The sequence below is a fragment of the Myxocyprinus asiaticus genome, chromosome 9, assembly GCF_019703515.2.
Source record: "Myxocyprinus asiaticus isolate MX2 ecotype Aquarium Trade chromosome 9, UBuf_Myxa_2, whole genome shotgun sequence".
NCBI lineage: Eukaryota > Metazoa > Chordata > Actinopteri > Cypriniformes > Catostomidae > Myxocyprinus > Myxocyprinus asiaticus.
Genome location: NC_059352.1, coordinates 30,481,814 through 30,504,855, shown reverse-complemented (window position 1 = coordinate 30,504,855; position 23,042 = coordinate 30,481,814). Strand labels below are relative to the sequence as shown.

At 37.5% G+C, this 23,042-nt stretch overlaps 1 protein-coding gene across 2 annotated transcripts; it reads right to left on the bottom strand.

Moving 5' to 3' along the window:
• Window positions 1-2,517: 2,517 nt before the first annotated feature.
• Window positions 2,518-20,625, bottom strand: LOC127446516 (volume-regulated anion channel subunit LRRC8D-like). 2 transcript variants are annotated; one of them, XM_051707493.1, is made up of 2 exons: window positions 20,501-20,625; window positions 2,518-7,751 (listed from the first exon to the last, which is right to left on the bottom strand). In XM_051707493.1, exon 2 carries the CDS (start codon window positions 7,747-7,749, stop codon window positions 5,218-5,220), a length of 2,532 nt encoding a protein of 843 aa, XP_051563453.1. In that variant the 5' UTR covers window positions 7,750-7,751; window positions 20,501-20,625; the 3' UTR covers window positions 2,518-5,217. The 2 variants fall into 2 exon arrangements, with proteins under 2 accessions (XP_051563453.1, XP_051563452.1); XM_051707492.1 differs by lacking the exon at window positions 20,501-20,625 and adding an exon at window positions 19,890-20,147.
• Window positions 20,626-23,042: the final 2,417 nt, after the last annotated feature.

The window sequence follows — 23,042 nt, the reverse complement described above, 5'->3', positions numbered from 1 at the left end:
ACAGGCTCACACTTTAAATGGTCAGTGCTTTGTATTTTAGATAATTAAAATAGCAACAGACCCAGTGAAACAATGAAGGTTGAGTGATTGTTTTTACATTTTTACATGCCATTCAAAAACGTGCCATTTTACAATGATAAGAGTGAAATAAAAGACTAAAAATAACACATTTGTACTTTTTTTTATTTATTTATTTTAAAACTTGGATTGTAAATGTTCAGGACAAAGGCAAAATGGTTACTGTCTCTTTAAGAGGGTTTTGTCGCATTATATCATTGAAGGCACTCTGTGCAGTTTGTTTCGTTGAGTTTAATCTTTTGCGAGCTGTAAAGTCCCATTATTTTCGTACCGTGTCGTGCTGTTGCATCTGTATTCATTTACTTTAAGTATTCTGTTATTTTGTGACAAAAAATAATTTTGCTTTTATCATTCTGCACTGCTAGGGAAGAGGATTTCAGAGATTAATTGAGATTGTGAGACTGCAGTCAGTATTAAACTTGTGATGATATTGAAGGCTACCTGAAGCACGTTCATCCATCCAGCTATTAGTAGCCTATCTGTTCTCGATGGATCTTCCGTGATCCTTCCCGCGCTGTCAAGTGAAGCACATCGGTTTCGTCTCTCACAGGCTACTCTCTCATTTGTTTGGGTGTGACATGATAAAATACAGACTGCGTCCGCTATAATGCGGAACGCAGTTCTGATCCTTTAAATCGGATGTTAGGGACAGTTGGCAATTGTTATGCGACATATGATGAAAGTTTGTCAATCAACATGCGGACCTAACCGGACCACTTTTTGACCGGCCCAGCGGGAATTCTCCCGATCTTCCCGATTGCCACTCCGGCCCTGCACTTACGCTAAAAACAGTCTAGACGCAGCGCAACGAATGAAACAGAACGCAGGTGTCTGGACATGCGTTTTTGATACCTGAAGTTATTTTTAACTTGACACAGTGTATAAAATGTGCCGGTCCTGAGTGAGACACTGAAGAAACAGCGAGACGCGGTACAGCAATCAAGGACGTTCGTCCAGCGCGTGTTTACATAGAAAAACAATGGGAAAACAGAGCAGACGTACGCAAAAGCACTTTGGTGTAAACTGCCCCTCATCCGTTTTCGCGTATCTGTGTGAGTGAGTTGTGAAACAAGTTCCGAAGGCCTGTATATTTTTCATGAATTACAAACCCGAACCAAAATACCCGGCCTAACCTGGCGGTTTCGTGAACCGCTCCGAGACCGCAGACAACAGCGTATTCGCATGTTGTTCTGGGTACACACTGCACATCTACCTACTAGCTCAGGCGGTTTTTGCAGAGCTTTCCTACTCTGACCGAGGGGCCTACCCTCGTCCGGGACCCCACGCAACTGCGTGGGGTTAAAACCGCTATTGGCATAACGTGAAATGCACTTGTCAGTGCTGGATTCGAATTAGCGTCTCCAGGTTGGGAGACGGACAACTAACGAGGAGGCTGAAGGATACAGCTTCTAGCATCAGTCACTAGTGCACCACTTGAGGCTAGGGGAGTGATGTTTACACACTGCACAGCTACCTACTAGCTGGCTACCGTTACACACTGCAGAAAAAAACAAAAACACAGGACAATCCTTCTTTTAAGCACACATTGTAAGTGGAGTTTATATTAGAGTCTTCATTAAGTTATGCTTTTTACATTATGTTTGTGAGGTAATAGTTTGATCGGTTGTTTTTTTTTTTTTTTTTGCCAATTTAAGCAGATTACTAGATCTGTGTTAAATATGTGAAGCTATTTATAATATCAGCTCCTGTTTTTTACCTCAGTGTTGGTGTGCAGCCGACAAACTATAGGAAAAAAGATAGATCTGCTGTGATCCTAGAAACACTTATGCATTTTACTGAAGTGAATAGATAAGTAGACATGCTTTTTTATACATGAAAACGAACTGACGTTATTGAAACTCATTATAATTATTATAAGACTAGTATTGTTGTCTTTTGATAAAAGTCATGCTCAACAGCTCATAAACTGTAGGGAAATGATTGATTTGCTTTGTTCTTATAATGCATAAAACCTCTACTAAAGTCTGTTTGTAGGTCTGTAGACATACAAATTTTAAAGGATTAAAATGTTCTTTTGATCGTTGATTCAGTGACAAACTCATTTCACACAAGACACTCGTGTCAGTTTTAAAATGAATGCTACGCCCCTGCACATATATCGAATTGTTTTTATTTTTTCCATCACATTTTAAGTCTTATTTTGCACATTTTCAGTCTATATATATATATATATATATATATATATATATATATATATATAAAATACAGAATATATATTTCTGTATAGTTTGATGCTGAGGACCTACATTTACAAGAGGGTCCTTTTGTTTTCAAGGACTAACCCACAATGTATTTTAGATATGTTTATAATTTAAATGCAGGCATTTAAAAAAAAAAAACCTTGTAAACTGTTTTTTGTTTTCTAGTATAGAGAGCAAGCAAATGAAATGTAAATGCAACCAACAGCAGAGACATCAATGTATTTTCAAGATATTTTATTTTCAACGTTTTAACATCCTTCAAAAACATAACAAATGTTACTAGGAGCAATGCAAGCTAATTTCATTCTCCTTTCCATCAAAAAAGGGAAGGCAAGACATCAGGGATGCAGTAGGCTACATTCAAGGCTAAAGAGCTATACACCTTAAAGTACCTTGCTAAAAAAAAATGCCACTGTTCTGCAGATACATAATCAGTTGGAATGACCAGAAAGTGTTTTGTGCACCTGAAATCACACTTTTAAAACAATGTATATTTTATGGTGGATTCAGTTAAAATTAGGTTATAGTTAAACTATCCACAGGCTGTAGAAACAGAACATAACTTATTAAAACTGTACATATATTAAATCTAATTTTCATTCAAAACATTTTTTTTAATTTCTTGAAAAACAACCATTTTAACATTGCAACAGTAAAAACAAAGCCTTCATACCAAACCCATTTAAAATCACTCAAAACAAATTAACACTCACTTTTAGATAAACCTTTGTATTATTTGTGAAACTAAGCAATAACGCATTATGATTACTCTCAGTCACAAATGAAACATGAATGGATTTCAAGCCTCATCTGGCAAGACATCAACAAGATTCTTGAGGGGTCACGATACCAATTACAGATCAGACCCTGCAGCAATTCAGAGGGACAAATATAACACAGCATAGTTAATCCAAAAAACAAAAAAAACAAACAAAAAAAATTGGCTAGACAACTCTTCTGTGAAAAGGTTGGTTGAAAAAAAAACATTAAAATGTGAGGTCTGTCTCCTCATCTTGGTTTCTCTTGAAATGTTATTTTCAATTTTAAACAAATGCAACAGACATTATCCAAATCATTAAATGAACAATAACCCTGCAATCAAAAGTGCAGTAAAGTTAGGATAACATGTATTCAAAGCTCAACTGTTTGTAGGATGACTACTGATTTGAAATTTGACATTTTAAAAGTTTAAAATCAGTAGGATGATTTTAACAAAATAACCAAACAGTAGCATGATTTTAACCAATAACCTATTGTCTCAAATGTCCTGTCCATAAAGGAAAAAAATTATGAAAAGTGAAACAAACAAACAAAAAATAGGAAGGTCTAAGGTAGGTTATTTACCACTTAGTCCCAACTTTGGAGTAAATATCAAACCCTAACATCTGGTAAGTCACCTTTTTGTGCAGCTGCCTCAAAACTGACTGCATGAGCATGCACAATGCACAGCACACTGCATGTCAATTGCAAGGTAACTTAAAATAATGATTCATACAATGCTATCACAATTAATTTTACTAGCCAGTAATGGTTAACAGTTAAGCAGATGGTAGTCATACACATTTACATACTAAGATATGACATTAGAATATATATATATATATATATCAGGTCAAGTTTACTATACTGTCTGTTGGAGTGTTGTGAGCAGCAACGTACATGGAGTGTATACTGTACATATTACAGGCCTGCCCCATCATAATATAGTATTATATACAAAACATGCACAAGTCAAATGAGGTCAACATAACTTGTGCATTACTTCTGTAACCCACATGAAAAGATGCAGTTGACAGGAAAAGGCTATTTTATTCCCAAAACTTGTAGTGCAACGCACATCATTACCTTTAGTATGTGCATCATCAAATCCAATTTAGATGTTGCAGAAAAAGCACAAGTACATGTTTCATTTAAAGCATTGTTATTAAGTTAAAGATAGTTGGGTCAATAGAAACTGAACAGGCTGAGAAAATCTCATTACAGTAGGATGGAACATACCTAGCCTGATCTCATGACAATTACATGACCGCAACAACATTTTTGCAAAATGAATTTAAGTGTTTCATTAAACATTTTGCTGCAGTTTCCCAGTGAATTGTCCAGCGAGGGGCGCCAAAATCAAGTGAAATGGTGTCATAATCAGACAAGGTTTTTAAGGTGAATGTTAGATGGAGGTTTTAATTCGTAAAACGTACCTCACTAAACTAAAACTTTAACCTTAACCTAAACAAAAGCTTCTTAACAGAAAATTATAGGTAAACAAAACAGACATCCTTACCCTAAAGCAACACCTAAACCTAAACCTTGTTGTAGCTCCTCTACTTTTAATTCAACCAGGAAACTGGAAACTGTGGCGAAACCTTGAACGTTAATAATTATCAGTTGTTCTGGGTTCTCCCAAACAATAAACACAATTGTTAACTGCACCAAAATGCATGTTGTGATGCAGACTTTGCGAATAACATATTGAAAACATTTATCGAAATGCTATTGGAAACAAAGTAACTGTAAAAAGTCAGTGTTGTATTAGGGACTACCTGCTTTATATCTACACTGTAACATGGAAAACTACTAAAAACAAAACAAACAAAGGAAATATGCAGACGGGCGTAATGCTCTCAGAAATTTGAACAATTCTGAAATATCCTTCATGTTCTTTTTCTTCAATGAACTAAGCATAGTTATAGTCCACAAGTGGGGTTGTTTTGGCCTGTTAAGAGAGAAATAACAAATGTTTTTCATACTTCTATCTTTTTTTACATTCATTCATGCCTGCAGTTCAGGATAGTATTCCTTTATATAGACAAAGCCTTTAAAAGCAGCAGTATGGAAACACTGACTTTTCCCAGTTCTACTTGGGAAAACATTACTGAATGTTCAATGTAGGGTAAGTTTATAAATTTTTGTCTATCCACAATCACACTCCGTTAGCAAAGGTAGCATTGGTTTCCTGACTGATGCTGTCTTTGACCTCTAGGGGCAGTGAATCATACAGGTGGTCCTCCACAATGAGACCGTTTCGGCGCAAAAGTCGACACTGCCCAAGCTGTGCCGGCAGGCGATCCAGGCAGTTCCCCTTCAGTTCAAGATGAGTCAGCTGCAACAACTGGCCAATTTTCTCTGGCAGCAAAGCAATGCAGTTGTGCCCAAGGGACAAGTTGCGCAACTTTGTGCATTTGAAAAGCTGCTTGGGAACCACTTCAACTTTATTTCCTGTGATGGCAAAGTGCTGTAGATTCTGAAGAAAACCCACCTCTGGGGGAATCACTACAATGGAGTTATGACTGACATCCAGGTATCTCAATTTAAGAAGATTAAACAGAGTAGTAGGCAAGGTCTCTAGTTTGTTATGGGACAGATAGAGGAACTCTAGGTTTTTGACATGACTTATGGACAATGGAATGGAGATAATTTTATTGTGCCACAGTTTTAGGCAGTTAAGCCTTTTGAGGTGCTGGAAGCTGATGACCTCTTCGATGGTACGAATATGGTTCGATTTCAAGTCCAACTCCTGTAGATTGGTCAAACTAAAAATTGCATGTGGTATCCTCTCCAGTTCACAATTATGGAGCTCAAGCTCAGCAAGGTTCATCATCTTTTTCAAGCTATTTAATACCACGAGTTTAGTACCATCATTGTGCACCACAAGTTTGATCAGATGGGGTGATAAGTCTGTAATGTTAGTCGGGATCTTGGTAAGGTTGCTCTTGAGATGTAGAATCTTTAGATGCCTCAGATCCCTGAGGGACTCCAATCCAATCATTTTGTTATTCTCTGAGTTCAGGTTTCCAACCAAGTAGAGCTCTCTCAAGTTCTTCAGCATATAAACCCAAGTGGGAATCTCTGCTACGTCTGTAAACTTGACGTGAAGGCACCGGAGGTGATCGCGGAGGAAACTGAATGCAGTCTGTTCGACTTTGGCGGGGCAGTGGTAAAAGTGCAACTCGTGGAGGTTGACCATCTGGGAAATTTTTGCTGTAATACGAGCCTCTGGAATGAGCTCTAGTTTCAGGACCTCTAAATCAGTGAGGTCAAAGACTGCATCAGGCACACCTGAGAGCATGAAAAGATGCAGCTCAAGCTTATCCTGTGCATTGCGAGTCACATGTTGCCGTAGTTTCTCGAATGTCCACTCGTGGTTTAAGCTGATTTCCCGCAGTTTATTCTCACTTACCTCTGAGAGAAAGACACCAAAACGTTTAGAGTACAACTGGTCATACTGGTCCACCATGTGAAGTAGAAAAGCAAAGTCATTCTTCACATCTGGAATATCACTAAAACTGCTTTCCTCTCTAACTTTCTCAAATGAATACTCCTTAAGAGGCCGCCTAAACAGCCAAAAAAGAGTATAAATGCAAACCAAGCCATAAACAAAAATGAGGACAATGTAGCTTACAAGAAGCTTTTTCAACATGAAAGCCATGTTATGCGTACATTTAAATTTGGTGTATCCAGTTAAATGTTTAATATCTGGCTCACAGTCATGGTCAAAATTAATGGAGGTGACAAATGTCATGGTGTAACACAGAATCAGAATAAATTTTACTGTTTTTATTATAGTTTGAGCAACATAAAGTTTGTAGATCAAGTCACTGTCCTCAACATGTGCACGGAACTTCCTCACTTTCTCAAAAAGGGCTTTAGCTTGCTCGCCATCCTTTTTATCAAGTATAGTCATGCTTGGAACTTCAATGACTGGCTTCTCTGCAGAAAACTTAATGCTAGATTTTGCAAGCATGGGTGTGGACTGATTTGGACTTCCCTCTTCACTGCTGGTGGAAAGATGCTTTGGTAATGTAGATGCTCCTGTCAATCGCTGCTTATTCTCTTCTGAGTCTTCACAGGCTGTCTCAGACAATGCTTTGGTCGTCCAAGGGGACTCAAAACACTTACCCAAAATAGACACAAAATGTTCAATTTTGGAACTGGTCTTTGGATACTTGAACCAAAAGTTACTGCTTACCATGAGTACAATGGTGTGAATAAGAGCGAGATATGGAAAGTACTTTGAATACCATGGGAGGGCAACATGGTAGCACATCTGATTAACAAAGACATACTGCTGAAAATCCAGGTTTGTTCGTAGACCCGTAGGCTCAGGATGCCTTGCAGCAGACTGGTGTGGGAAGTGTATTTGGTGGACAACCCTGTCGGTTTGTTCTTTACTTGCCAAAGGGGCAGCTGCCAATGTTACATGGCCTCCTCCCATCCCTGAGCCAAAATCTTTCTCTGGTTGCCTTACCGTGGGCATGGAGTTCGGGTCTTCCCACGATTCCAGAACTGGAAGGCAAACCACCTGATCTTTGGTTAACTGCATGGTTCCGGCAAATATGGCGAGCATCAGCATGACCACACCCAGGTAATCCATAAAGACGTCCCACCATGGTTTCAGTATCCGATAAGTTGGCTGGATGTCATTTAGAGAGGCAACTTCTGTGAGGGTAAACATTCCTATATTGAAGCATTAAAAACAAGTATTTAGTATTTATTTAGTAAAATAAAATTAATTTTGTGTTAAGTTTCTTTATGCTAACAAACAAATCATGATCAGTTGCCCCCATGTCAAATAAAGGTTTGACACAAAACAAATCTCACTCACACATTACATGTAAAAATAATGTACAGCTGTAAGGAGTGGTCTAATACACCACTAAAGATAACAAATGTCTCCTATTTCTTGAGAGGCATCCTAGTGTCTCTGTCCTGTATCACTTTTTCAAAGCATAGAGCTTGATCAGTGGTCAGGCACTAAAGCACTGCATTAGACTGCCTTATTAGATTATCAGCCTTAGTGGGTCTACACTAAACTGCATGAAGACAATAGTGCTGCAGTGGTGAACTTGGCCAAAGACAATGTTGTCTTTAATATCAAGTTGCAAGGCTTTACTTTAATATTCAGGCATTTTGCAGAGGTGATATTGATGTGTGCAGCTCTTCTTTCACATTGCTAAGACTTACTCATAAACATCCAATTGCCATAAGTGAATGACCTTCTCACTGTCAATGAACAATTGACGATTGTCATGATGATTAATTAACTTGTATTTCACTTAGCCAACAAAGCTGTTATTTATATTATTCAAAAGTGCCAACGTTTGTGTCAGTATGTTTTGATTATTGCTGAATGATTGAGTTATCTCCTTGAGGCAATGCATGTGGTATTACTTAGCCTAATACCTTCAAGATTTCCTTCAAGATTTCTACCATGTGGAAGATTACTGTGGTGGTAAGGGGACAAAAAGGTGACATTCACAGTCTATAGGCCTCTAAAAAATTCTAGATTTGCTTTACCCACGACAATCACATTCCTTCCATTCGTCACACCAACCTTTTTAAGTCACAAGCACTTTGTTCTTTTGTGCTGCCTGTCCTACAGATTTTACTTTCAAGAATTACACTGACTTTGATGTTAACATTTCAACTGTAAGGAAGAAGAGAGAACCTAAGAAGGATAAGGTACAGTTAATATTTCAGTTTAAAACACATAGAATGTTGTATTTGACAATACATGTGTGTGTGTGTGTGTGTGTGTGTGTGTATATATATATATATATATATATATATATATATATATATATATATACACACACACACATGTATATAACAGATAAAAATCTTTACAGTGTCATCATCAGTCAATAGCTGTAACTGCAGCAGACTTGACCATCTCTTTTCCTCTGCATTAATTGGTCTGTAATTTAGTGCTATTTCACAGTATCTTATTTAGTGAAGTCGGATTGCCATAAACAACAATTACTACTTGCGTGTTGCCATGAGGTTAGAAAAGTACTCATGATTTCATAAAAGACACAAAAATAATTCTGAATAGATGCATTATATCATATGACAGTGCAGATAAAGATACACAGTGAGGTCACATTAAAAAAAAAATTCTGCCTGTATATTCCAACATGGTGATCTACTTTGTCAGATCTGTCAATTTAAAAGACTAAACTTCTGTTGAACTCATCACATCTTTGATGGTACTTCAATGTGAAAAAAGAAAATCATTCCTTGAAATGAAAATTAATATAGGTCTATCAAACTAAGTAGAAATGGAGAATACAGCTACCAGCTAGACTATGCTTTACGTCACCTTATAAAAGGCAAATCAGGACTCCTTTATAACAAGACTTCAGAACGCGTCTGATCTCATGGCTTTTCCCAACATAGTTTGCTAGCCATTGGTTCCCAAGACCAACAGCTGGGAGATACATTTGATGATCACACACACATAAACTGTAGCTTTATGAGCTGTGGAGCTATGCGAGCTGTTTGCAAATAGTTAGAAGAGTCTCTACAATATCCTGTTCCACTGCAATATCAGACAAAATGAAAAATTAAAAAATAGTCGAGCTTTACTACAAGGGTAATCACTGTTTCAGACTAGGGCTATCGATATTTGATAATCGATTAATCTAACAATTATTAGAACGATTATTCGACTATTCTGCGATTATTGCAACGATTAATCATTAGCTCTTAACCGATTATTCAACTTGTGCCCGACTTAAAAGGTTGTATTAAATTTGCTTACTAACAATAAAGAGGACAAAATCATCTTTTAAAAATACCTTTAAATGACATTCACTGAATTAAAGGAAAAAAAATACTTTTTAAGTTTAATTTAGTAAAGATATTCACTGCAAAAAATCCTATTATCAAGTGTATTTGTCTTTTTTTCCATTTAAAATTGTCTAAAAATCCTTAAAACAAGATACATTTACTTGAGAAGCAACATATAAGATATTTAGACTTGCCTTAAGAGAATGTATCTTAAATATAAGTGTATTTAGTATATAAGTGTATTGTTCCACTCGGTTATACTTCTGCGAGTGCAGTAAAGACAAAATATTCTTATATTCAAGATCTATTCTCTAAAAGCAAGTCTAAATATCTTATATGCTGCTTCTCAGGTGAATGCATCTTTTTTTAAAGGATTTTTAGATATTTTAAAATATTTGTATTTTTAATATTATATTCAACATTCTCAGATAACAAATTTTTCTTCTGCAGTATAGCTGCTAAAGTAAATGTACTTTGTTTTAAAGGAGATTTAGATACTTATATTGGAAAACAAGCCAAAACAAAAACAAATCAAAAATGTATTTTGTTGCAGGGTATAATGTGGCGAAGACTACCCTCTCTCACCTTTTCTTCTCTTATTAATAAAGCTGCGTATTGCCAATTTTCTTCACGATAAGAAATGCAAAATGACACATATATTATGATTCAATAAGTCGCGAGCCATCACATTATAATCTAGCTGCATTGAGCGCACACACTCGAGGGATGAGCATCCCCGCGACAGAGTGTTCCTCAGCTGGATACAGTTTCAATCTCTCCCCCTTAGATCAGGACATTCACGCAACTCATAGAAGAGGCGCTGACCGCACAGAGAAATGCCAGTTTAGGAGTTTGTAGTAATTTACATTAATAAAGTTCAAATAATACGGAAGCAGGTAAAGTAATAACGCATTAAATATAACTGCATTAAAGATGTAACGCCGGGGTGTTTCCTTTAAAGATACTCGACATGCAAGTTTTGCTTCAGCAGAGCGGCAACTCCAGCTCCACTTATTCCACAACGAGAGTACTTCTGTATTTACTTATTTTGTATTTTTGCATTATAATTCCCTCATACTTTGCGATCTAAATCACCTGAAGCTGTTTGGAAAGTTTAGAGTGCATCTGGACTGTGAGCTGTGTAATTCTTCCTCTCCTCAGTCAGGGGCGAGCTGCAGTGCTGCTCTCATGTGTCATCATTACAGTTTAATGTGATCTCATGTTACATTAAATGACATCAAACAACTACTCGACAACGAAAATTTTTGTAGACAAATAACTAATTGTTTCAGCCTTATTTCAGACCTAACAAGCATATGTCCATTTCCTCCTTCACTCTCATCACTGAACATCCCACACACAGGCAAGTTCAAAGCTGTGAGTGCGAGTTTGTTGGTATGTGTTCTTGTGTCTTAATGCACTGTGCATACATATGGATGCCCCTCTACACATGTGTATGATGGTCTTTAATCACACGTCTGCAATATAGTCACTTCATATTACAGCCAACATCACTCTTTCCGAATGAGCAAAGAGTATAAATGGGGGGTGGGAGGAGTATGCTTCTGTTTTCACATATAGTAAATGGTATTTTAGAAGAGAACTTGTTTGAATATTTAAATTTATTTTGAAATTTATTAACAGCCCCTTCAAATAATCTTAGTAGGTCTGCCACAGGCTCACTTGTTTAAATTTTATGTTATGCACTTTTTTTTATCATTTCTAGACACAGGAATTTGTAATTTTTCAGTATTAAATTATGTCATTTTTGCATAGACGAGCTACATCCTTCATCTGTCTGTCCAAGTATACATGGCACAATGTGTAATTGAATATTTGAAGGAAGGATGTCAGCTAAGCAATGTGAAATACATGTTGTGCATCACCTCTGTCTTTCAGAGCATGCGCACAATGCCGAGGCCAGTTGTGCTCAGAGTAATATGTATAAATGCTGGACGAAGCAGAGCTACAATCGCATTATCTAAGTCTGTAAGTCTGTCCTTGCAAAAACTGGACTGGTATGATTTCAGTCAGACTAAAGCGTTTACATGACATTTTAAAAAGACAAATTATTGTTAGATTTACTGTCCGAATTATTAAATGAAATCAAACTTTCAAAGTGCATGTAAATGTACTGACTGTGAGGCTGTGGCTTTGTTTATTTGAGCAGTCCAACATGCCAATTTTTAGTTTAACCAATGGAGTGAGTTCTGGCCTGAACTGCCTGTTTTTGTCCAAACAATGCCAGAAGGGGACTGGGTGGAAGGCACAGTAGAAGTGTTTAGGAAACATGGGCAATGCCAGAATATTTTGGTTGCTGGTGATATGGGGGTGCCAGATCATTACCAGGGGGATCTGAGCAACGATCACTAAATATGCTTAAATTAAACTAAGCACAGACATGCGATTTTAATATCTGTTTGCACGCGGTGACTAGAAATTGCCACGCCACTACATGTCTGCCACTCAGTATAACAGCCAATGCATTTCCAGAGGAAAGGTCCCGCATAAAGACAGTAGCCTACCATTACTGGGATTTTTTTGTTTGTTTGTTTGTTTGTTTGTTTTGTTGCAAAAACGGAACTAAAGCATTCAAGCAACGTTTGGAGCAGCATTTCTAGATATTCTTGAGTATCATTGTGTAGCATTAATGTATGGGAACCACTGTGTAGCATTAATTTATGAGTACCATTATGTAGCATTAATGTATGGGCTAAACATATCTAAAAGACTAACAAGACAGCACTAGCTGAAGTTTCTCAAAATTGCCTTTCATAAAAGTAGTCTGCTGTGGCAATACCACTAGTGATGGAATCAAATGGCAATCCTATGGTACTTTAACACCCTCTCTACACCAGACAGGAGCGGAGCATCGCGTCAAAAGCAAATAGATCCCATTATAATCAATTAAGCTGTCTACACTGGAAGCGTCCGTGACAGTAAACGGATGTCCTGTAACATTTTTTGCTGCATGTGCTGGCGCTACTCCTGCCAACAAAACAAATAAATGGTTTAAATTAATATTTAATTCAACACGTCTAGTGAAGACTGCCTCAAGCCGCATGGCGCGTCGCATCAACGGACACGCCTGGTGTAGACAGGGTATACTGTACACCAAGACCCTCACTGATGGCAAACGATTAAATACATTTGCAGGTCGAGTTTCAATTTATTGTATTCACTTCATCCCGCAATCTTATTGCCCTGTTCTGGTTATTCCGTTGTATACAGAAATACGATAGCCTACACAGGACACATTTGCTGAAAAATAATCAGGGAAAATGTTTCTCATCTTTATGAATGGGCTGAATAGGCAACAAAAATTTGTTGGGGATGCTACGGGGGTGCAATGAACTTTCTTGGGGAGACTGAAGCACCTGCAAGCCCCTCCTTAACACCGCCCATGTTAGGAAAACCTGTTTGGAAACAATCATTACTCTTTTTATTTGATTTGGTGCGGCTAGTGCTGCAGAAATTACTTCACCTTTAAAGAAAAATTCCAGGCAGACAAATGTCAGAGGGGATTAGTTTTTCTAAGCAAGATGGCAAACATCACAACTGAATAGGCTTCTCCAAAAACAGAACATTCCTTGAAATCCTTGATTCCTACAAAATTACTCTTTAATTCAACCAGTATGGATTACAGCAGGGGTATTCAATTAAAGTTTCAAGAGGTCCGGTCTCTAGATTTCCTTCCCAGCAAAGGTCTGAACAACAACTTACATGGAGTTAGTAGTCAGTATAGCCATGAAATGACATAAGGAATGCTCATTTTTTGAAATAGTAGGCCTAACTGCAAATTTCCAAGTTGGCAGTAATATTATTTTGTGAAAGAAGAAAAAAAAAAAAACATCAAAGTCAAAACAGTCTCTTTAAAACTGGGCAAGGATTAGGACATTGGGGCTCCAGAGGCAAAGCCAAAGTAGTGGGGTTTGGGGGATCTTCTACCAAAAGATTAAAATATTTCAAAGAGTTCATCAATCGAGAGCACTTTGTTATAAATATTAAAAGATAAAATCAACTGTTCATTTTAAAACTGAATGACAACAGTCTAGTATTTGTGTTTCAATATTTTTAGATACTCAAGGGGCATAGAAGGCCTTGTGACTATTAAGGAAATATATTATTTGGGGGTTTAGGGGTATCCCCTGAGAGAAATTTTTCAAAATGTAAAAGTCAGAATGGACCATTTTTATATTTTCATTAAAATGAAAATTTACAACAAACAATGTACAACACAATAGTGAAGTTTAAAAATACTGTTGGTCAGACTATCAAATAATGGAAACTTTCTCATGAGAACTCCACTACGCTACTGTCACGTCTAGATATGTTCATGTTTTGTGTTTGTCTTTTATTTTGAAAAGTAGTTCCATGTCATGTTATTTCCTGTTTCCCTGCCATGTCATGTGATTCCCTGATTCCATGTCAAGTCATGTGATCATCCTGTTTCCCTCATGTACTTTGTGTCTGTTTCCCATTGGTTCATAGTCTTGTTATTGGTTCTATCATGTCATTGGTTTATGCTCATTGTCTTGTTATCTTGTTTAGAGTTCTGTTTGTTCATTGGTTTATGTATCCCATGTCCATCTATTTAAGTCTCATGTTTCCATTGTGTCTGGGTCATGTCATGTCTAGTTCATGTCTATGTTTTGTTTTTGTTCACGTTAATGAATAAACTGCACTTGGGTCCTACACTTCATCGTCATCATCTGCCTGTCATTGCTTGCCAACCAGCCAATTTACAGAATACCTGACCACCAAAATGAACACAGCAGATCTTCTAATACGTCTACCTCAAGGAAAGCATTCCATTGAAGAATATGTGGAGGATTCTGCGCTCTGGCCTACAGGTTATGATTTAATGATATTGCCCCCAAACACTTTTTTTTGTGCAGGCTTGAATGAGCCGGTGCATTCCTGGATGCCTGGCAGTTGGAGTACCTTCAATCTGGCTCAATATATCAACCTTGCCCTGCGGATAAGTGGTTCAACTTTCACTGTGGGGGAGGCGGATAACGAGCCAGAGTGCCACTTCATGGCCTCCGTGCCAGTAGTGCCCGACCGACATATCTGTCGGCTGATATTAGCCTTTCACCGATATATCGTATCGACATATATGTTTACCGATATGCGCAGATATTAAAACTTTTTTCAGAATGTATAATGCAGAAAACAATGCTTTAGAATTGGTGTCATTATGTAGTATGTCCAGCAAAGCGCACTCTGACTCCATTGTTTACAGAGCTGGCTCTGAGCTGACGGTGGCTCTGCAGACAGGGCAGAGTTCAGCGGTGCGGAGTTGAGCGGTGTCTTCTCGGTAAGCTGCTAACTAGTTTGTGAAATACTTACTGGAAAGTTAATAAACAATGACCCCATCATTTTCCCTTTTCAATATAACTAATATAACGTTAACCCTGTCCCTGACAACCATGTCACTCATGTCTGTTTGCTGTTAGCCAGCTAAATTTTCAGTGCAGTCAGTAGCCTAATGTAGCAGATTGAAAGGTAAACATCAGAACATCTTTATGCAGCTCAGCAGACAACGGTGCGGTGGTGGATTGTGTCTGAGTGTTGATTTCACGCTACATTGTTACCTAGTTGGTGAGACGCAATGCTGGTTCATCTTTTACTCTCCGTGACAATGAGCTTATAGCTAACTAGCTAACCACGTAGCTAGGGATGCACCGATACCAGTGTTGTTTTTCTTTATTATTAACTAGTATACTGGATAATGTAGCAGCAAAATTAAAGTGTAAATCCAGTCTTCAAGTCTTCAGTAGAAAAGAAACCTTTTTTTTTTTTTTTTAAATGTTTCAACTTACATCTGGACTTTAAAGATCTCTTAAGTTCAATTTAGTTGTAAGACATCAGTCCACTTTTAATTCACACAGTTATTTTTTGGAACCCATTCAACTTAAATATTGTTATAAATTGTAAACAAATACTAATGATGACAATAATAATAATAATAATAATAATAATAATAACAAATTGTTATTAATATTATTATTACTATTGACTTAATTTTAAATACAACAGTACTATATTTAAATCGTGCACTTTTTAAACCCTCACGCTTTTATTTTGACATTCTAAACTCTCCAGGAAATCCTGTATGTGTCTGTTTGTAGGCAAGTTCACAGTAGTTTAATTTGCTTCTTATTGAAATTCTGGTAAAATGCTCCTCCAGTGCCGTTCTACATGCATATTATAAGTGAACCGAACTATTGAGAATCTACATCTGAGATGTTGTTCGTGAGTAGCGCTCAAATGTTGCGCAATGGGTGAAGGCTAAAAATAGCTGCGAGTTTGCGTGTGTGTGTGTATATAAACAGAGCAGCACCATTCACTAACGCGCTGGTGCTGTGCATACTATATATTTACTTATTAAACACAGCCTTTTGTGATTCACAGTGTTATCGCACATCTTCAAGTGGCTTTGAATAAAATGCACGAGTCATATGAACTGCTTTAATGGTGTTTTAATGGTTCTTTTATGTCATTTTTGGAGCTTGACAGTAACGAACATGACTAACATGGTATCGGATTTGGATCGGGCTCATCGGACTGATACCCGATCCGTCTAAAAGCTTCAGTATTGGAGCCCATACCGATCCAGGTATCGGATCGGTGCATCCCTACACGTAGCTACTTTCATTGCTTGTCAGATGAGTGGAAGCTAATGTGTAAACATGTATTCACCAAACTGTTTTGTTCAGGATTCACAGTTTGGTACCCCCTTCAACCGAACAATTCCAGCTGTTGCATTTATAAAATTTAACACTTAAAAGTCTGGTTTTCCACCATTGAAAGTTTCCCCTGATCTTGTGTAGCAGAATACGGTGTAACACCGCTGCCGCTGTTTATCTCGTCTCGGCAGGTGTAAATGCTTCTTGTTTTACAACCTGCCAATAATTGACTGGCGGTATTAAAATGGTCAGCATTTGACTGATACTAAACAGTACTACTGATGTTTATTTAGCTATTTATTTTATTTGAATTTATTTATTTTAATGGTCAGCAACTGGCAGATACTAAACAGTACTGATGTTTATTTAGCTATTTATTTTATTTTTATTTATTCTTTATTTAAATGGTCAGCAACTGACTGATACTAATGTTTTTTAAGCTATTTATTGTATTTTTATATATTTATTTTCTCAGTGTTCATTTCTAGAATTTGTTGACAGTGTATAATAATAATGTCAAATATTCTTTGATACAAATATTTAAGAAAGCAGCTTTCTGAGTACCTTTGCATAGTCATATCGATGAACAATCCACCTAGAAAAGGTCTGTTTTCATTCCAGCTCAAAAATTAACTATATCGGCCACCATATCGGTAATCGGTGAATTTCCCCCTCTAAAATCGGTATCGGTCTCAAAAATCCCATATCGGTCAGGCTCTACTTGCCAGCCTGCCAGCCAACATTACAGCTACTAGTACAATCACATTTTTGGTTGTTTTTCCTTGCCATTTATGCGAGAGATGATCTTTAATTTTCACAAAAATAAAAAAAGGCTTGAAACATGCTGATTAATAAAGCTAAATTTAGACAGAAAAAAACTTTAAAGGCGCTCTGGAAGCACACTGTCCTGTCACAAACCTGGTTTAGCTGAACGGTCAGATTCATTTCAGACACATGAAGTTGAATTCACTTCACTTCATTCTTGTTTTCTGCAGTATGTTTTACGAAAGATGCCAGTATCCATCTATATTGCTGCTCACTGAATTTCTCCACTATGGTCTACTGTCGTTAAAATAACCGCATCTGCAACTCAGCATGCAGCATGCGATAGGGTATAAATTAAAGTATTCAAGGATACAGCGCTGAAAGATCAGTGCTATCTGCGCCGAACGCTTGCGCTGTACACAGCTCCGTTGTTTTGTCACGCTGATCACTTGAAGAATAGAAACGGTGAGATGGGGCAGCAAATGACAAGATGTCTCGCGGTCTGGATGGAACCAAGCTGAGGTCCGGACCTGGACCACGGTATGTTATTTGGTGACCGCAGGATTAGAGGGTTGAAAGGATAGCCAGGATTCAGGTCATAAATCAGGTTTGCATTAACAATTGCAGTATTTCACTAATATCTCTCCAGCATGGTGATGAGCAGTCTCAGTGTCAGAACCTCACTTGGGTAACACAACCCTTACCCACAAAAAACACAATTACTATCACAGCTAGCCACATTTAACCTCAGTCTGAGCTTTTACCCCATAACTAGGTCATGGTTGCAGCTGTTATTCCCATTTGCTGGGCCTCGAATACATTTAAATGACAATGCTGGTAACCAATCGTAACTCTTTATGTTATCCTGCAGATTTTTCCAGTGTCGGGGCGACCATATGTGTCCCTGTGGCACTCTTATACGTACAGAGATGATAAATATTTCGCCAGGACATCCTTAAGTTAATTGTAATATCATATACACTGATCAGCCACAACATTAAAATCACCTGCCTAATATTGTGTAGGTCCCTCTCATGCCACCAAATCAGCGCCAACCCGCATCTCAGAATAGCATTCTGAGAAGCTATTCTTCTCACCACAATTGTACAGAATGGTTATGAGTTACCGTAGACGTTGTCAGTTTGAACCAGTCTGGCCATTCTTTGTTGACCTCTCTCATCAACAAGGCATTTCCGTCCACAGAACTGAAAATCCCAGGAGATCAGCAGTTACAGAAATACTCAAACCAGGCAATTTGGCACCAACAATCATGCCATGGTCCAAATCAATGAGATCACATTTTCCCCATTCTGATGTGAACATTAAATGAAGCTCCTGACCCGTATCTGCATGATATTATGCACTGCACTGCTGCCACATGATTGGCTGTTTAGATAATCGCATGGATGATCGTTGATGCCAGATGGGCTGGTTTGAGTATTTCTGTAACTGCTGATCTCCTGGGATTTTTACGTACAACAGTCTCTAGGATGCACTAAGTATGGTGCCAAAAAAAAAAAAAACATCCAGTGAGCAGCAGTTCTGTGTACAGAAATGCCTTGTTGATGAGAGAGGTCAACAGAGAATGGCCAGACTGGTTCGAACTGACAAAGTCTATGGTTACTCAGATAACTGCTCTGTGCAATTGTAGTGAAAAGAAAAGCATCTCAGAATGCTATTCTGAGATGCAGGTTGGCGCTGTTTTGGTGGCAGGATGGGGACCTACTCAATATTAGGCAGGTGGTTTTAGTGTTGTGGCTGATCGGTGTATATAGATGTGCTTTTAAAATCTAAATGAGATTAAATATTAGCAGAGCCAAAACAGGACTGAATGCATGATGTGGGAACTGTTGAACATCTGTTCATTGCAATACCTGCTCAGTCAGGTGGAACAAATCAAAACAAAAAACATCAGTATGGCAATCCCACATCCATAAATGTGTCTTAACAAGACAGAAAAATAACTGGTAAATCTAAACCAAAACATACAACTGCATTAATTCACATGACACAAAAATTACACTTGACAGCACAGGTGTCAAGCACAACATTAGTCCTGCTGGTAAAGTTTTTTGGAATAGCCATGGTCAACAATAAGTGTAAAAAACTGAAATATTAAACAGTAGTATGCAGCCTAATATGTGTCACAGTTTTAATATCTCTTTATGTCGATTAAAAAATATATTAATTAATAATTTTCTTATATTTAACTCCATATTTAACTACATTTTAAAACATGAATTAATTATGAATAAATCTGTCCATTTAAAAAGTGACTTGTTTATTTGTATTTTTATGTTTGGATTTATACATTGATAATTGATATCTCCATTTTATTTTCAAGTGGCACTCTTAGTCCTCCATACCTACTAGGATCCATGCAATTTGTTATATTGCGGCATGTGCAACTAACTGTATGTACAGTCAACCTTGTGTCTCTTTCAGAAAGTGCTAAAGCCATCTTGCTTAAGCTGCTCTGAACTTAGGACAGTCAAGTTAAACAAGACTCAATTATATGCAATAGCCTATATCAGAAATGTCTGCGCAACATAACGTAAATACTTACTTTCTCATATCAACATCATCTGTACTGCCATTTGAGAAATTCCGCCATGCGCTACACTAATTCGTGAGAAACTGAATAAATATCATCCAGTTGCCCTTGCAGTACTGAGAACACTGTTGGAGACATCTCTGCGGTCCACTCGCGTGGTAGACGTCATTTTTAGCGGCGTTCAAGCCATTTTGTTCCGACACGTAAAGCGTTAGGGTCACGACATATAAACTACACGGTTTTACGCCCATGTAACGCATAACCTACGAGCAGAACGCAGTTTGCAGGACCGTACTGGAATATTCTCTACGGACGAAATCCGGTGTTTTGTCATGTCTTCGTGGCTCTTGTGCAGATTAACGCCACTCAAACGCAGGAAATCATAGGAGGGCTGTTGAAACTGTTGTGTTTAAGCGGAAAAGTGGCGGTGCAAAAGGGCAATTTACGAATCATTTACCAGAGAGAGCTTTATACACATGTGAGGGTCCCCGCTCCTCTCATTATTATGGTACAGTCAGCGCCGAGCGCACAGCAGCAGAGTCAACCAGTCTGCACCAGTTCTCTACACTGCATATCCGCCACCTTTAAACCCCACAAACACACGTTTACAGGCTCATACATACCTCAAACCAAAGCTATCATTTTAAAAACGCCAGAGCTTCCACGATATCCATGCTTGTTAAATGATGAATGGGAAATGAAATGTCTGTAATAAACAGAAATACAGTTCAGTCGGATTGAGGAAGTGCATGTGGGCGGAGCTAAAGTTTACAGGAGGATTTACGCGCCAAACACCTGACCAGTGTTCTTATGTTACTAAGCAACGAAACCCCATTTGTTACAATTGAATACACAGCTGATACATTGTAACCTCCAGACTTTGATAACTGACTAAACAAATTCTTAATTGATGGAACTGGGAAGGGATTGGAACGTGCATTTTGTTTAATAATTTAATATTAGGGAACGTGGTTAGATTTTCGAGCCAGTTATAAACCTTTTACTTTGTATACGAGTAAAATTAGCATTAGTGATTATAGCTTTACAGAACGTGTAGTCCAGAATAAAGTTGTTTAAACTCTAAACCCAACGTTTACGGTAAACCATCCAAATTTTATGCCCTTTATTTTATTTAGTTATTATTATTAAGTTTATCACCTTGACTTTTGTATCACCAAGAGGTATACCCTTACTAATATATATATATATATATATATATATATATATATATATATATATATATATATATATATATATATATATATATATATATATATATAAAATACAGCTGATATGGATGAACAAGAAAACAAGCTAAAACACAATTTTACCCTAAACACCAACTGAGTAATAGAAATAAAAAATACTCGCCTTGTGGCAGTTTTTCCAGTGTAAATGCAGGTTTGCGTGACCAGCCGTCTGCACACACAGAGGGAGACAAATGACAGTAGATAATACAAAACTGTACAGCAGGTATTTGTCTCTGTGTTTGATTGAAACACAGAATGACAAGATTAATCCCACACTCCACCTTCACATTTGTGCTACAGGCACATTCTGGACAGTTCTTGGCACTTGAGCCCTTGCCTTTTCAGCTACAATAGGCCTGGAGCTGTTTAAATACAATGGAAGAATAGCTTAGCTTTAGCTCCTGGAAAAAAAATGTCAAAGACTGCAAGAAACAGCTATTTCTAAGATTTAAGTTGTGTTTACACATGCTTTAGATTGAAGCTCATCTATATAAACCGATTTATTTTGTATGCAAGTCTGAGATGTCCACAGCTCCACATTGACAGCTGCTGTATATTGTCCTCACCTAGTATTGGTTGAACAGATCAGCAATCAGACTTCAGGACAGGGGCGTTGGGAGGGGGCCTATGCCCCTGATGTATACCAAGACCCTGATCGTTTCAATTCACAAATAAAATATGTTGAATGTCTTTGCCTTTGTTTGCCAGTAGCAGTTTCGCCTGCAGCTGTACGGCCGTATGCACTGTACATACCATGAGCACTCTGACTGACCTGAGAAACATTTACTCTCAGAATATTTCACCAATCATGAAATGTGTCCCGTATTTCTGTTGACCGTTTAAAAGAACTAGCAATGACCAATTTGCGATTGAATAATTCATTTGAGTCGGTTCTTTTCAGTGAATTGGCCAAACGGGCTTGCAAATGGTCTGAATCGATTCGTGATTCAGTACAATTCGTTCGGACCGCTCTCTCACTGAATCATTTGGAGCGGTTTCTCACACAGTAAAACAGTATCGGGATATTTACGAATACAGAGAACACACAGCACTGGATACAGTGGAAATGTACCTACAATCAACTGAAACAAAAGTCTGTCTTTTTGAGAGGTAAATTTGAGAAACTTCAGCAAGTGCTGTGTCATGTGAACAAGGGGTTGTTCAAACTGAACGTGTTTTTATGTTCGCTCATGCGGTTTTTAAATAATTTTCCATGTAAATATTCGCTAGATAGATGTCTTTTGACTACTGCGTCACGTTTCACTGTGTTTTTAGTATCTCTCACGGGAGCGCTGCATTTTAAACTCTGTGTCATGTTAAAAAGCTTGAGATAGATGATTTACGAGCTCAGCTGAACTCAGCAAGCTTTCTAGCTAACTATTTATTTTATTTTTTTTTTATGCCAGGAACAGTCTGAATACTTACAGCAGTTGCATAATGCAACCAAAAAAAAAAAAAAACATTAAAATACAACAGCCAGAGGGAAGCAATTATAAGTGATTATACATCAACAGTATTCGTTGACATTTTTAGATTTTTTTGTTAATGTCTAATAAAAATGTATCAAAATAATTCAAATATGCCAATCAGAGTGGGAAGAGTGGATTATTGCCTAAAAATGTACACATAAATAAGCTTATCCAAAAATAATAAACAAATGGACAATATATAATGTTTTGTTATAATAAAACATATAAAAAACAAATCATATATCAGATACCATTTTTATTCTGAGAGATAGGCTATTTGCTCAAACTCATTTACAAAAAAAGAGTCAAAGTTCATCTTTGTTACAAAAAGTGAAATATTTCTTAATTTTGGTAATATACTTAGAAAACATACTATTACAGCCACTACATTTGTGTAATATTTTAAGACATCTGTAAAGGAGGAGGCGAGAAGCAGCTTTCCTTGT